We start from the raw sequence: 16186 nt of genomic DNA on the forward strand, positions 1-16186 counted from the left end.
GCGCGCACTGACCACGTCATCGCGCCCTATGACCTGAACGTCACAGCCAGAGGATGCGGAAGACCCGGCGGTGGAACGGGGACAGGTGAATATAGCATGGCTCACCCTCCCCCTTCATACTCACCCTCCTGGTGCGTCTCTGCTTCTCCGTTGGAGATAGCGGTATGCGTTCAGTGCTTACTCATACCGCGATCTCCTGGGCCACAATCCTCCTCCCCGGATGCGTCACACTGTGGGATCCAGACTGTGCAGACGCGTCGCGCTTGCGCAGTCTATAAAGGCTTTGGACAGAGTGACGCTATCAGCGTTATAATATATATATATATATATATATATATATATATATATATATATATATATATATATATACAGTATATATATACTGTATATATGTATACACACACACACACCACACATTTATTCTATGTGTATATCTCTATTCTATCGTAATCTAACCTGTCACTCTGATTAAAATGTACGTGGCTGATCATTTGCCGGCTTTTAATCTATCTTTCTAGAATATATACGGTATATACATTTTGAAGAATATTACGTTTTAAAACTATGTGTAAATGATTAATAACATTTCTGTATGTAAAATCTCATGTTAAAATCGCACTGCAGTCGGATGTAGATCGGGTGTTAGGTGTGAGAAGTCAGATTGTACTCGCACAAAAAACGCCTGACACTCACATGACACTTGCATTGCACTCGTCAGACTTTCCTGCAATAAATAGGACCAATTTTTAAATCGCTAGTGTGTCTCCAGCCTGTGTATGTCGTAGTGGTGTGAGATCAGTGGCCAAGGTCATTTAACCCCTTAAAATTCAGTTACTTATTCAAATCATTAAAATCAATGCCAACTTTGATGCCAATTCTCACGGCCAGAACCCATTTGGGAAAAGCTAAAGTGACATGAATTTCATGCAGGGCATCAAAATGCATGTAATAATGGTGTCAGATCAGTGGCCCAAAGTCATTTAACCTCTTAAAAAATCACTTACTTATTCAAATATGTGAAAATGGGCTGTTTGCCCACTTTGATGCCAGTTCTGATGCCCAGTACCCATTTGGGCCAGGCTGAAGGGACCTGGGTTTGATGCAGGGCATCACTGTCTGTGTATTTTAAGTGTCAGATCAGTGGCCCAAAGTCATTTAACCCCTTGAAAACACCAGTTGCTTATTCAAATCTGTGAAAATGGGCTGTTTGCCGACTTTGATGCCAATTCTGGTGCCCAAAACCCATTTGGGCCAGGCTGAAGGGACCTGGGTTTGATGCAGGGCATCACTTTCTGTGTATTTTAAGTGTCAGATCAGTGGCCCAAAGGCAATTAACCCCTTAAAAACATCAGTTACTTATTCAAATCTGTGAAAATGGGCGATTTGCCCACTTTGATGCCAGTTTTGATGCCCCGAACCGATTTGTGCCAGGCTGCAGTGACTTGGATTTCATGTGGGGCATCAGTAGTTATGTAAATCAGGTGTTAGATCAGTGGCACAAAGCTATTTAACCCCTTAAAAATAGCTGTTACTTATTCAAATCTGTGAAAATGGGCGATTTGCCCCCTTTGATGCCAGTTTTGATGCCCAGAACCCATTTGTGCCAGGCTGAAGTGATTTGACTTTGATGTGGGGCATCACTAGGTATGTAAATCAGGTGTTAGATTAGTGGCACAAAGGCATTTAACCCCTTAAAAATAGCTGTTACTTATTCAAATCAGTGAAAATGGGCGATTTGCCCCATTTGATGCCAGTTTTGATGCCCAGAACACATTTGTGCCAGGCTGGAGTGACATGGATTTCATGTGGGGCATCAGTAGGTATGTAAATCAGGTGTTTAATAAGTAGCACAAAGGCATTTAACCCCTTAAAAATAGCTGTTACTTATTCGCATGTGTGAAAATTGGTTCTCTGCCCACTTTGATGCCAGTTCTGATGCCCAGAACCCATTTGTGCCAGGCTGGATTGACAGGAACTTGATGTGTGGCATCACAAGGTATGCAAGTCAGGTGTCAGATCAGTGGCACAAAGCCATTTAACACCTTTAATACCATACCTCAGTGCCCACTTTGATGCCCATTTTTGTGCCAGCCTTCTAATATTTTTATCTGTTTTTAAGTGTATTCACAAGAGGGCACATGACCGCATAATATTATATACTTACAATGGTTTATTTTTATTGAAAAACCTGAAAAAAAACAGAAAATAAAAAATAGCCGAATAAGAAACTGAACGAATAAGAAACCAACTTCAGCATCGTCCCTCTGGTGAAATTTCTGGGCATGGATACACTCCCCTTCTCGGCATGTAGTCACTCCCCGCTGCTTTAATCACCCCCCTTTGCAGAAATGAAGACGCCCTGAAATTTCTGAGCATAGTAACGCCCCCCTCCCTTTGTCACGCCCCCTCCCTCACTATTGTGGTTTTAACCAGGCCCCCAGGTGCCATAATCACGCCCGTCCCTGAAATTTTCAGGCATGTTGCCGCCCAGAGCCCCGCCCAGAGCTCCTCTTCTCTCCACCCTGCATCTTCAGCTGTTGCTTGGCCGTGATTGGTCAGTTTGCGGCACGTGACTCCGTAGCCTCGCCCATCCCTACTATCTACGACATGCCGACAATTTTCAGAACACCTTCGCTGCACCATCCTCCCTGCACCTCTGTCCTTCCCACAGGCTGTACAAATAGGAGAAACCCAGAGTCCGGAGAAGAGAGTCCTCTGTGGAGACCTGCATTTAGTCAGCTGCCTGAGGAGACCAAACATCTGACATCTGCAGCATGGGTGAGACTTTGTTGCACGGTTCTTGTCCCCAGACTCTGCTCTTCCTGTCCCTCTGAACTTTCCTCCAGTGCAGCCTGACTTTCCTGAAGCTGCCTAGTCAGTGGTGAAATGTGTTACCACACTGTGGGGAGCAGCAGACTCTGTGCCAGTTAATTGTTGATATCCCAGGTGTCATCGCAGGTGAGTAGTGTTGTGACGGTGGTAGATCTGCACGGTGTCACTGCTGGGAGAATATCGCTGCTTGTAAGAAGACGGAGGCGTCAGACAGGCAGTCGCTACATATTCATATAGGAAAGCTGCGGTTGAGATCTAGTCTGCTGCATGCAGGCTATTGCTCCCTGGAATCAGCCACCAGGTGGGGGCAGCACATGAGATGATACGTCATGTTGCTCTTGTGTGGGAGACGGTTATTGCCAGGGATCCGATGAAAGTATGGACTGACATCTGCAGGAGATGCCACAACTTTTTTCTTAATTTTTGTATTCATGGACCTCTGGGGCTCTTGTTTCCAGTAACTACAACAACCATCATAATTTTTCTGACACCCACACAGTATACAGTACTGTCCTGTATGTGTGGAAAATGTCGGTGGTCTCCGTCCTCTACACATGAGATATGTATATGCACGCACGCGCACGCGCGCGCGCACACACACACACCCTCCGTCCTGTACATATGGTGGATATATCCTTCGTCCTGTACATATGGTGGATACTGTATATGCTGGTGGTCTCTGTCCCGTACATATTATTATTATTTATTGTTATAGCGCCATTTATTCCATGGCGCTTTACATGTAAGGAGGGGTATACATAATAAAAACAAGTACAATAATCTTAAACAATACAAGTCATAACTGGTACAGGAGGAGAGAGGACCCTGCCGCGAAGGCTCACAATCTACAAGGGATGGGTGAGAATACAGTAGGTGAGGATAGAGCTGGTCATGCAGCGGTTTGGTCAATTGGTGGTTACTGCAGGTTATAGGCTTGTCGGAAGAGGTGGGTCTTCAGGCTCTTTTTGAAGGTCTCGATGGTAGGCGAGAGTCTGATGTGTTGTGGTAGAGGGTTCCAGAGTAGGGGTGATACGCGAGAGAAATCTTGTATACGATTGTGGGAAGAGGAGATAAGAGGGGAGTAGAGAAGGAGATCTTGTGAGGATCGGAGGTTGCGTGTAGGTAAGTACCGGGAGACAAGGTCACAGATATGGAGGAGACAGGTTGTGGTGGCTTTGTATGTCATGGTTAGGGTTTTGTAGTGGAGTCTTTGGTCAATGGGGAGCCAGTGAAGGGATTAACAGAGGGGAGAAGCTGGGGAATAGCGGGGGGACAGGTGGATTAGTTGGGCAGCAGAGTTTAGAGTAGATTGGAGGGGTGCGAGAGTGTTAGAGGGGAGGCCACAGAGCAGGAGGTTGCAGTAGTCAAGGCGAGAGATGATGAGGGCATGGACTAGGGTTTTTGCAGATTCTTGGTTGAGGAATGTACGGATTTGTGAAATATTTTTGAGTTGAAGTCGGCAGGAAGTGGAAAGGGCTTGGATATGTGGTTTGAAGGAGAGATCAGCATCAAGGATTACCCCGAGGCAGCGAGCTTGTGGGACTGGGGAGAGTGGGCAGCCATATACTGTAATGGATAGGTTCGTTGGGGGGGTCGCGTGAGATGGGGGAAATATGATGAATTCTGTTTTGTCCATGTTAAGTTTCAGAAATCTAGCGGAGAAGAAGGATGAAATAGTGGACAGACATTGAGGGATTCTGGTTAGTAGGGAGGTGATATCTGGTCCAGAGATGTAGATCTGTGTGTCATCAGCATAGAGGTGATACTGAAAGCCATGAGATTCTATGAGCTGTCTTCAAAATTCTTCCTCCTCCAGGCTGGTTAGGAAACACATCCTCTAAAAAGAAATAGATGGCTGTGGTCTCCGTCCGATACATATAGAGCGACAGTGAATGTCTCGTACTCCCTTTGCGCCCCTTTCCTGTTTCGGGGTCTGCAGGCATTCTTGGCTGTCTCACCCGGATGACACAGATGGGTCTCGTCCAGGACTTGTCTGCTCACACGTAGCCCCTCGTGATCTACTGTAGGGAGTAATAACTAGAGTTATAAGGGCCGTAAATCTGCTTGGAGATGTGTCCAGATCCACGTCCTCTCCATAAAGTGACGTCACCAGGGTCATAAAATGTCTGCAGAGCCCTGTGTGCATATGATCAGGTAGGCCATAACCTACAGGTGTCACCTATACCGGTCATTCTTAACCCCCTCATTGCCAATGCCCTAGTTATGGGGCGGGTTAATAGTGCTACCACCATCACTATATTCCTGGCATGGAGAGACCACCGTTCAGGTCACTGTATATACAGGCTGTCTGTGACCACCCAGCTAAACCTGTGGGGGCAGCAGTCAGGCCTCTACATGGCGGCATGGTAAGAAGAGGTCAGCTGAGGCACAGCGTCAACTCCTTGCAGTCCAGATGTGATTGTCCTGCTGATGGTCATTCCTGACATAATGTCTTCTTTTTTATAGCGAAGTGTGTATCATGTGGCCCCGGATACAAGACGCCTCTGGAAGCCATGAAAGGTAGGGGGCTTAAAGCACCTGATGATTCTCAGAAATCAGCCATATGTGTGATTATGTAATGCATTATTATCTGTTATTACAGGCAGCGCCCCCTTTAGTATAATACAGAGGAGAGGGAAATGCGGCTGCAGAAAGTGTGTAGCCGCATGCTGATTGGGTGTGCACATTGACAGGGGTCCTCCCCAATGTACAGCTGGAAGGAGGAGGCTTTCTGTGTTTACACACTGACACCATCAGTGGTCATTCAATGCATTGCTTTGACCTATTGAGTACAGCCATCTATTTATTCCGGGCTAGTAATCACAAGTCACATGCATGTGGGATGGGGTATCCTGTCAGGGGCTATTCACTTCTGGGGTCCCCTGTTCCCTGTAATGATGCTTGTCCTGTCACCCTCATCTCCAGGTCCTTGCGAGGAGTTAATCTACGTACCTTGTATCTATCGCTCCACTGGGATTAACAAGCCGGACTACCTGGCCACCGTGGACGTGAAGCCGGAATCTGCACAGTACTCCCAGGTAATGACGGCAGACGCTCAGGGTCCAGTACCAGCTGCTGAAATGTTCACCATCTGTGTAACCTAGAAATGGCTCTAGATCGGGCAGAGATGATGGTTCCCTGGAGATGGCGCTAGATTGGGTAGAGGTGATGGTTTCTTGGAGATGCCTCTAGATCGGGTGGAGTTGTTGGTTCCCTGGATATCGCTCTAGATCGGGTGGAGTTGTTGGTTCCCGGAGATGGCTCTATATTGGGTAGAGGTGATGGGTTGCTGGAGATGGCTCTAGATTGGGTAGAGGTGTTGGTTCCCTGGAGATGGCTCTACATCAGGTGGAGATGATTTTCCCCAGAAGATGGCTCTAGATGAGGTGGAGGTGATGGTTCCCTGGAGATTGCTCTAGATCGAGCGGAGGTGATCTTCGCAGGTGATGGCTCTCGATCAGGCAGAGGTTATGGTTTCCCAGGGATGGCTCTTGATTGTAGCGGAGGTGCTGGTGCATCCATTGGTGACATGCTATAGTTGTACTATCTCTGTGGGTGAGTGTAGATGCTCCCGGGAAGCCAATGGTTGCCCTCTTGCAGGTAGTGACATGCTCTTCATTTTCCAGGTCATTCACCGTCTGCCGATGCCCCATGTGAATGATGAGCTGCACCATTCAGGCTGGAACACCTGCAGCAGCTGCTACGGGGACCACACGAAAGTGAGAAACAAGCTGATCCTGCCTTGTCTCATCTCTTCCCGGGTCTATGTGGTTGATGTGGGTACTGACCAGCGGGCCCCTCAACTCCACAAGGTAGGTATTACGTGAGCTGGCCGCCGCTGCATGCCTCCTGGGAGCTGACCACAGTCTTCTCCTCTCTGCAGGTGGTGGAAGCTGAGGACGTGAAGAAGTGTGGCCTGGGGAATCTGCACACCTCTCACTGCCTTGGCTGTGGGGAAATCATGATCAGCACCCTGGGAGACCCTGAAGGGAACGGTAAAGGTGAGGACACCCCATATATACATATTGTGCTGCCGGGTAGAAGGGGTGCGTCCTATAATCCTGACATGTCTGTATCTTTCCTATTCACATCTCAGGAGGATTCGTCCTACTGGATGGAGAAACATTTGAAGTGAAGGGAAACTGGGAGGTACAAGGAGAAGCGGCACCCTATGGCTATGACTTCTGGTACCAACCACGGCACAATGTCATGATGAGCACCGAGTGGGGGGCCCCGAAGGTTCTCTGCAATGGATTCAGGATAGAGGATGTGGCAGCAGGTGGGACGGAGGCAGCAAGCGTCAGGTCTTCATGTCTGGGTGGAGGAGCCGCGCAGTGTGAATGGCGCACAGGGTGGTCCAGGCCTCATTCAGATTTTGATTTCCAGGACACTATGGCCACAACATACACGTGTGGGACTGGACCAGGCACACTCGTATCCAGACTCTGGACCTGGGAGAGGATGGACAGATCCCCTTGGAAATCCGCTTCCTGCACAACCCGGATGCGGCGGAGGGATTTGTCGGCTGCGCTCTCAGCAGTTCTGTGTTCCGGTTCTTTAAGGGAAAGGTAAGGATGAGGCAAGGCTAGGGGGAGGGGGTTCAGGATTTCAGGCCAAACCATCTTCTCAGGTTTAGAGTGCAGACGATTGCTTCAGAAGCCCCAGTACCCATCCATGGTCTATGCTGGAGGTGTGGAATCGCCCAGATTACAGGGGAAACGCCCGCTTAGCTCTAATTTCTTCACTTCTCAGGATGGCAAATGGGCTGCAGAGAAGGTGATCCAGGTGCCGGCCAAGAAGGTGCACGGGTGGGCATTATCCGACATGCCAGGTGGGCTGTGTGTGTTTGGGTAGCTGAGGGGCTGTATGGGGGGGGTGGCAGGCTGGGTATACGAAGGACTGTGTGTGTGGGGGGGTTGGGTATATGAGGGGCTGTATGTTTATATCAAGGACTGTGTGTGGGGGAGTGCTGGGTAGACAGAGGGCTGGGTGTGGGAGTATGTGTGTATAATATATATATATATTATAAACTCCACAGGTTTGATCACCGATATCCTGATCTCCTTGGACGACCGATTCCTGTACTTCAGTAACTGGCTGCATGGGGACATCAGACAATACGACATCTCCGACACTCAGCACCCGAAGCTGGTGGGACAGGTGAGTGACCAGAGCTTCATGGGACATCACCGTATGAAAGCGGCATCCGTGTGCATACCTGTAGGGGTCAGTAGTCAGACTTCATCCTTGTTAAGTGCGGCAATTTGCATACTTTTTCAATAACCTGCAGCCCCCCCAGGTCATGTGGCGGTGGCTCAGGGCAGGATCGTAGAGAACATGGAGGCAGCAGTGGCCCCAGCATCTCTCTAACCCACGGTGTCTCCTCTGCAGATCTTTCTGGCTGGCAGTATCCTGCATGGAGGTCCAGTTACAGTTCTGGAGGACAAAGAGCTGAAGTCTCAGCCTGAACCCTTGATGGTAAAGGTGAGAAATCCGCAGACTCCCAGGTCCATGACACCCGTGGGTCTTCATATCTCCATTGCCCTCTATCATCTCTTGCCTTGTTTCTTATAGGCGGAGGGTCCCGGGGGTACTTATGTCTCCCTGTCACCCTCTATTATCTACTGTCCTGTGTCTTACAGGGGCGGTGCGTCCCAGGGGGACCGCAGATGATCCAGCTCAGCCTGGACGGGAGAAGGCTCTATGTGACAACATCTCTGTACAGCGCTTGGGACAAGCAATTTTACCCTGATATGATCCAGTAAGAAATGTGTGTGACCCTCTGGGGGGCTATAAGGGACCTGCGCTGTGGGGGTACATTATATAGACCCCCCATGTCAGTGTCCGTGCACACAGCGCAGATCACACCGCTCAGTGCTCCTTTACATCATCAGTGGGGGATTCTGGGATTAAATTTGCAGCTTTCCCCTAGATAGTGAGGGGGGATCCCGTTAGTAATGTCCAAGTGTGTGCCGCTACCGATGTCTGATCCATGTCTATTCCACAGCGACGGCTCCGTCATGCTGCAGATTGATGTGGACACACACAAGGGCGGCCTCAAGCTGAACCCCAACTTCATGGTGGATTTTGGGAAGGAGCCGGACGGTCCGGTCCTGGCTCACGAGTGTCGCTATCCAGGAGGAGACTGCAGCTCTGACATTTGGATCTAGAGCTCTGTATCATCTCACCCACCCCATCAAGATGATTGTACTTCTATCCTCAGCATCCTGCCTTCTGATCTGCTCATCCTCACCTCAGAGGCCTATCTGGAAGTCTCCTAAAATCACAGGAGCAGGCGGCTGCCATACTGTGACCCCTATAGTAAGCATGCAGATTAGCGCTCCTTTCAGCAGCGCTCCACCTCTCAGACTCCCCACACACTTCCATGGGGTCTTCATGAGGAGGAATAGCGTCACTCTACCGAGGAGCCCCTCCGCCCTGATCCCCGGGTATCAGATGGGTCCATACTTGTGATCATGTTGCTTTGTAACTTTCACTTCCATTAAATTTCAAATGCATCAAATGTCTCTTGCTGCATCATTGTTTCCCCGTAGACGACGTCTAGTGAACTGCCCGGCATCATAGTGCACGTGAGCATTATGGGATATGGTTATAGTCATATGGGGATGTCACCCGGGGCCCAACGCCAGGTACCAGCTCACTGGGGTCACCCGGGTCCAACTGAGGACATCCAGCAGGTGGGAGGGTATGTGCACACATTGCAGATTTCCTGCGGATCTGCAGCTTTTTTTTCCGCGCTGAAACGCTGCAGTTCCGCAAGTGACTTACAGTACAATGTAAATCAATGGCAAAAAAAAATGCGCTAATGGTGCAGAAAAATCTGCACAGAAAACGCAGCAGATTCAAAAAAGGACAATGTCAATTCTTATTGCAGATCTGCTACGTTTCTGCACGTATTCCATAATAGAAATTTGCAGGGGTAAAAAAAAAAGGAAGAAATCTGCAACGTGTGCACATACCAAAAAGAGGCGCAGATTCTGACCTGCATTTTCTGCCAAGAAATTCTGAATCTGCACAGAAAATTCCACAGTCAAATCTGCAACGTGTGCACATAGCCTAAGGGTATGTGCACACGATGCAGATTTAGTGCAGTTCTGCAGCGTTTTTTTCTGCAGCAGAAACGCTGCAGAACTGCACTGTGATTTACAGTACAATGTAAATCAATGTGAAAAAAAAAACAAACTGTGCTAATGGTGCAGAAAAATCTGCGCAGAAACGCTGCAGATTTCAAAGAAGTGCATGTCACTTCTTTTGTGCAGTTCTGCAGCGTTTCTGCACCCCTCCATTATAGAAATAAAATCTGCACTAAAAACACATAAAAAAATGCACCTGCGGATTCTGCCAGGAGATGCAGATTTAGTGCAGAAAATTCTGCACCACATTTCCTACGTGTGCACATAGCCTTAAGGTCACTGTGTAGTCCAATAGTGGTGCAGTACTGACAACATCCAGCAGGTGGGAGTAGAAGGCACTGTGTAGTCTACTAGTGATGCAGTACGGATATCATCCAGGAGGTGGGAGTAGAAGGCACTGTGTAGTCTACTAGTGATGCAGTACGGATATCATCCAGGAGGTGGGAGTAGAGGTCATTGTGTAGTCTACTAGTGGTGTAGTACTCACAACATCCAGCAGGTGGGAGTAAATGTCACTGGGTAGTCCTAGTGGTGTAGTACTGACAACATCCAGCAGGTGGGAGTAGAGGTCACTGTAGTCTACTAGTGATGCAGTACGGATATCATCCAACAGGTGGGAGTAAAGGTCACTGTGTAGTCTTAGTGGTGTAGTGTTGTGAATTTGCTTTTTGCTCCCTCTAGTGGTTACTAGTTTTTTGACTCTGGTTTTTCTGTCATTCCTTTTATCCGCACCTGGGTCGTTAGTTAGGGGTGTTGCTATATAAGCTCCCTGGACCTTCAGTTCAATGCCTGGCAACGTAGTTATCAGAGCTAGTCTGCTGTGCTCTTGTCTACTGATCCTGGTTCCAGTTATATCAGCTAAGTCTGCCTTTTGCTTTTTGCTATTTGTTTTGGTTTTGTATTTTTGTCCAGCTTGTTCCTAATCTATATCCTGACCTTTGCTGGAAGCTCTAGGGGGCTGGTGTTCTCCCCCCGGACCGTTAGACGGTTCGGGGGTTCTTGAATTTCCAGTGTGGATTTTGATAGGGTTTTTGTTGACCATATAAGTTACCTTTCTTTATTCTGCTATCAGTAAGCGGGCCTCTCTGTGCTAAACCTGGTTCATTTCTGTGTTTGTCATTTCCTCTTACCTCACCGTCATTATTTGTGGGGGGCTTCTATCCAGCTTTGGGGTCCCCTTCTCTGGAGGCAAGAAAGGTCTTTGTTTTCCTCTACTAGGGGTAGCTAGATTCTCCGGCTGGCGCGTGTCATCTAGAATCAACGTAGGAATGATCCCCGGCTACTTCTAGTGTTGGCGTTAGGAGTAGATATATGGTCAACCCAGTTACCACTGCCCTATGAGCTGGATTTTTGTATTCTGCAGACTTCCACGTTCCTCTGAGACCCTCGCCATTGGGGTCATAACAGTTTGCCAGGCCAGTATTAAATGTTTAATGCATTGCAGAAGAGGGATTATAAGAAAGAAGATTCTGAGTTTTTTTTTTCTTCTTCCCCTTTACCTCAGAGTGGCTATGCTTGCTGCAGACATGAATGTCCAGACCTTGATTACAAGTGTGGACCAGCTGGCTACTCGTGTGCAGGGCATACAAGACTATGTTATCAGAAATCCTAGGTCAGAACCTAAAATACCGATTCCTGAACTGTTTTCCGGAGACAGGTTTAAGTTTAGGAATTTCGTGAATAATTGTAAATTGTTTTTGTCCCTGAGACCCTGTTCATCTGGAGATTCTGCTCAGCAAGTAAAAATTGTTATTTCGTTCTTACGGGGCGACCCTCAGGATTGGGCTTTTTCGCTGGCGCCAGGAGATCCGGCATTGGCTGATCTTGATGCGTTTTTTCTGGCGCTCGGTTTACTTTATGAGGAACCCAATCTTGAGATTCAGGCAGAAAAGGCCTTGCTGGCTATGTCTCAGGGGCAGGACGAGGCTGAAGTGTATTGCCAAAAATTTCGGAAATGGTCCGTGCTGACACATTGGAACGAGTGTGCACTGGCCGCTAATTTTAGAAATGGCCTTTCTGAAGCCATTAAGAATGTTATGGTGGGTTTTCCCATTCCCACAGGTCTGAATGATACTATGGCACTGGCTATTCAAATTGACCGGCGGTTGCGGGAGCGCAAAACCGCAAATTCCCTCATGGTGTTGTCTGAACAGACACCTGATTTAATGCAATGTGATAGAATCCTGACTAGAAATGAGCGGAAAATTCATAGACGCCGGAATGGCTTGTGCTACTACTGTGGTGATTCTACACATGTTATCTCAGCATGCTCTAAACGTATAGCTAAGGTTGTTAGTCCTGTCACCGTTGGTAATTTGCAACCTAAATTTATTCTGTCTGTAACTTTGATTTGCTCACTGTCATCTTATCCTGTCATGGCGTTTGTAGATTCAGGTGCTGCCCTGAGTCTCATGGATCTCTCATTTGCTAAGCGCTGTGGATTTACTCTTGAACCATTAGAAAATCCTATTCCTCTTAGGGGTATTGATGCTACACCATTGGCAGCAAATAAACCGCAGTATTGGACACAGGTTACCATGTGCATGACTCCTGAACACCGCGAGGTGATACGTTTCCTGGTTTTACATAAAATGCATGATTTGGTTGTTTTAGGGCTGCCATGGTTACAGACCCATAATCCAGTCCTGGACTGGAAGGCTATGTCAGTCTCAAGTTGGGGCTGTCGTGGTATTCATGGGGATTCCCCGCCTGTGTCTATTGCTTCTTCTACGCCTTCGGAAGTTCCGGAGTATTTGTCTGATTATCAGGATGTCTTCAGTGAGTCTGAGTCCAGTGCACTGCCTCCTCATAGGGACTGTGACTGTGCTATAGATTTGATCCCAGGCAGTAAATTTCCTAAGGGAAGACTGTTTAATCTGTCGGTACCTGAACATACCGCTATGCGTTCATATATCAAGGAGTCTCTGGAGAAAGGACATATTCATCCGTCTTCTTCCCCTCTTGGTGCGGGATTCTTTTTTGTGGCAAAAAAGGACGGATCTTTGAGACCTTGTATTGATTATCGGCTTTTAAATAAGATCACTGTCAAATTTCAGTATCCTTTACCGCTGTTGTCTGACTTGTTTGCCCGGATTAAGGGTGCCAAGTGGTTCACCAAGATAGACCTTCGTGGTGCGTACAACCTTGTGCGCATTAAGCAAGGTGATGAATGGAAAACCGCATTCAATACGCCCGAAGGTCATTTTGAGTACTTGGTGATGCCTTTTAGGCTCTCCAATGCGCCTTCAGTTTTTCAGTCCTTTATGCATGACATTTTCCGGAAGTATCTGGATAAATTTTTGATTGTTTATCTGGATGATATTTTGGTTTTTTCTGATAATTGGGATTCGCATGTGGAGCAGGTCAGGTTGGTCTTTAAAATTTTGCGTGAAAATTCTTTGTTTGTCAAGGGCTCAAAGTGTCTCTTTGGTGTACAGAAGGTTCCCTTTTTGGGGTTCATTTTTTCCCCTTCTGCTGTGGAGATGGACCCAGTCAAGGTCCGAGCTATTCTTGATTGGACTCAGCCCTCGTCAGTTAAGAGTCTTCAGAAGTTCTTGGGCTTCGCTAACTTCTACCGTCGTTTTATCGCTAATTTTTCTAGCATTGTGAAACCTTTGACGGATATGACCAAGAAGGGCTCCGATGTAGCTAACTGGGCTCCTGCTGCCGTGGAGGCTTTCCAGGAGTTGAAACGCCGGTTTACTTCGGCGCCTGTTTTGTGCCAGCCTGACGTCTCACTTCCCTTTCAGGTTGAGGTGGATGCTTCGGAGATTGGGGCAGGGGCCGTTTTGTCGCAGAGAGGCCCTGGTTGCTCTGTTATGAAACCTTGTGCCTTTTTCTCTAGGAAGTTTTCGCCTGCCGAGCGAAATTATGATGTGGGCAATCGGGAGTTGTTGGCCATGAAATGGGCATTTGAGGAGTGGCGTCATTGGCTCGAGGGTGCTAAGCATCGTGTGGTGGTCTTGACTGATCACAAAAATCTGATGTATCTCGAGTCTGCTAAACGCCTTAATCCGAGACAGGCCCGCTGGTCATTGTTTTTCTCCCGCTTTGATTTTGTTGTCTCGTATTTACCAGGTTCAAAGAATGTGAAGGCCGATGCTCTTTCTAGGAGCTTTGTGCCTGATGCTCCTGGAGTCGCTGATCCTGTTGGTATTCTTAAAGATGGAGTTATCTTGTCAGCTATTTCTCCGGATCTGCGACGTGTGTTGCAGAGATTTCAGGCTGATAGGCCTGAGTCTTGTCCACCTGACAGACTGTTTGTCCCGGATAAGTGGACCAGCAGAGTCATTTCCGAGGTTCATTCCTCGGTGTTGGCAGGTCACCCGGGAATTTTTGGCACCAGAGATCTGGTGGCCAGGTCCTTTTGGTGGCCTTCCTTGTCAAGGGATGTGCGGTCATTTGTGCAGTCCTGTGGGACTTGTGCTCGGGCTAAGCCTTGCTGTTCTCGTGCCAGCGGTTTGCTCTTGCCCTTGCCTGTCCCGAAGAGACCTTGGACACATATCTCCATGGATTTCATTTCTGATCTTCCGCTATCTCAGGGCATGTCCGTTATCTGGGTGATATGTGATCGCTTCTCAAAGATGGTCCATTTGGTTCCTTTGCCTAAGCTGCCTTCCTCTTCCGATCTGGTTCCTGTGTTTTTCCAGAACGTGGTTCGTTTGCACGGCATCCCTGAGAATATTGTGTCAGACAGAGGATCCCAGTTCGTTTCCAGGTTCTGGCGATCCTTTTGTAGTAGGATGGGCATTGATTTGTCGTTTTCCAAACACTGTAAAGTAACACACTGGCGCTATGTATTGGCCTGAACCTTCAGCTGCAAGCACCTTGGCACGTAGTGTGCAACCCTGCCACCCAATATTAAAATTAGAATAAAATCAACAAACAGGTGCTGCGCTAACAGGAGGAACTGTGACTAGGAATACATCTCAGTCACCTACCTCACTGTTATGAACTGATGTGTCCACTTGGGACAATGAGCTGCTGCAGACCGTCCTCTACTATCTTGGAAGATCTGTGATTAGAACAGTGCAGCCACGTGAACGATGCACTACCATCCGGGGAGCGTCCTCCCGTAGTGCTGAAAACCCCACCAGTCTCGCCGCTGTAGTGTCCGGCAGGCAGCTACGGCCGATAGCGCCGCCGTGCAGTGGCGTGGTGAGCGGGGGGCGTGGCTTACTAGGTGACGTCACCAGTCCGTATGACGGACACTAACAGGGGCCAATCCCGACGCGTTTCGAGGGTGCCGACCCTCTTTCTCAAGGTGTGGCTTCCCTGTCAGCACTGGTTGCTTTATAGCCACACCTCCTAATGTCATGTGCAGCGTGGAGCTGCCCACTAGCTAGAAACGTCTTACAGAAACCAGAACACAAGCAAATACAAGCTGGCCACCCCTTTGGGTGACCCACTGAAGGAAACTTGAATCCTGTAATGATAGCAGTGGCGAAAATAACAGTGAAATATATATATACTACGCCCCTCTACCCCATGGAAGATACCCTCTCCTGCTATCTTATGACAAAAGCTTTCTTTAAAACTATATCTTTATTAAATCTCTAAAAACCTTGTAATACATAGTATCAACCCCTGGGCAGATAACTGAGTTACCCTAAAACCATTACTCCTACTAAAACCTAACAATTTCATTATTATAATAAAGTGTGCAAAATTTCATAGCCAAAGAAAATCCCTGTATGGTAACATTTGGGCTCATGGTCTGGTGGTAAGGTCGCCGGCTGCGGTATCTAATGCTACAGCTTCTCCCTGGGTTCAAATCCCATGCTGATCTCTTTTTTATTTTATAACTACTTTTTATTATTTAAAATTTTAATAAAAATGTTTATTATTTAAGTGGTTTAAAACAATTTAAAAACCCTTTTGGGCTAGTGATTATAATCATTTATACCACACAAAACCACCTCCAAACGATAAAAATGTAAATATAAAAATATACTGTTCTTTATTCTTAAAACCCGCACAAATTTAAAAAAAGGGGGGGGGGGGAACCCTGCCAGTTTATAAGGCAAACAATTCAATCTCGTAATTGAGACCCTTGGGAGCCAAACTGTCCAATGTGAAAATCCATTTGGATTCCACTTGTGACATACTTCTCAAATAATCCCCGCCCCTTGGATTTTCCTTTACTAATTGAATCCCACAGAAGGAGGTATGGCTGCAAGATCGATTATGCTTATCCGCAA

General features: G+C 47.6%; 1 protein-coding gene across 1 annotated transcript; it reads left to right on the forward strand.

The window, feature by feature from the left end:
• The first annotated feature begins 2631 nt into the window (after window positions 1-2631).
• On the forward strand, window positions 2632-9355 carry SELENBP1 (selenium binding protein 1). The gene is made up of 12 exons (XM_077255475.1): window positions 2632-2778; window positions 5299-5352; window positions 5758-5870; window positions 6459-6644; window positions 6716-6833; window positions 6929-7111; window positions 7219-7400; window positions 7585-7663; window positions 7871-7992; window positions 8224-8316; window positions 8475-8593; window positions 8840-9355. The coding sequence occupies exons 1-12, from the start codon at window positions 2775-2777 to the stop codon at window positions 9000-9002; spliced, it is 1416 nt and encodes a 471-aa protein (XP_077111590.1). The 5' UTR covers window positions 2632-2774; the 3' UTR covers window positions 9003-9355.
• Window positions 9356-16186: the final 6831 nt, after the last annotated feature.

This window comes from Ranitomeya variabilis, chromosome 1 (genome assembly GCF_051348905.1).
Source record: "Ranitomeya variabilis isolate aRanVar5 chromosome 1, aRanVar5.hap1, whole genome shotgun sequence".
NCBI lineage: Eukaryota > Metazoa > Chordata > Amphibia > Anura > Dendrobatidae > Ranitomeya > Ranitomeya variabilis.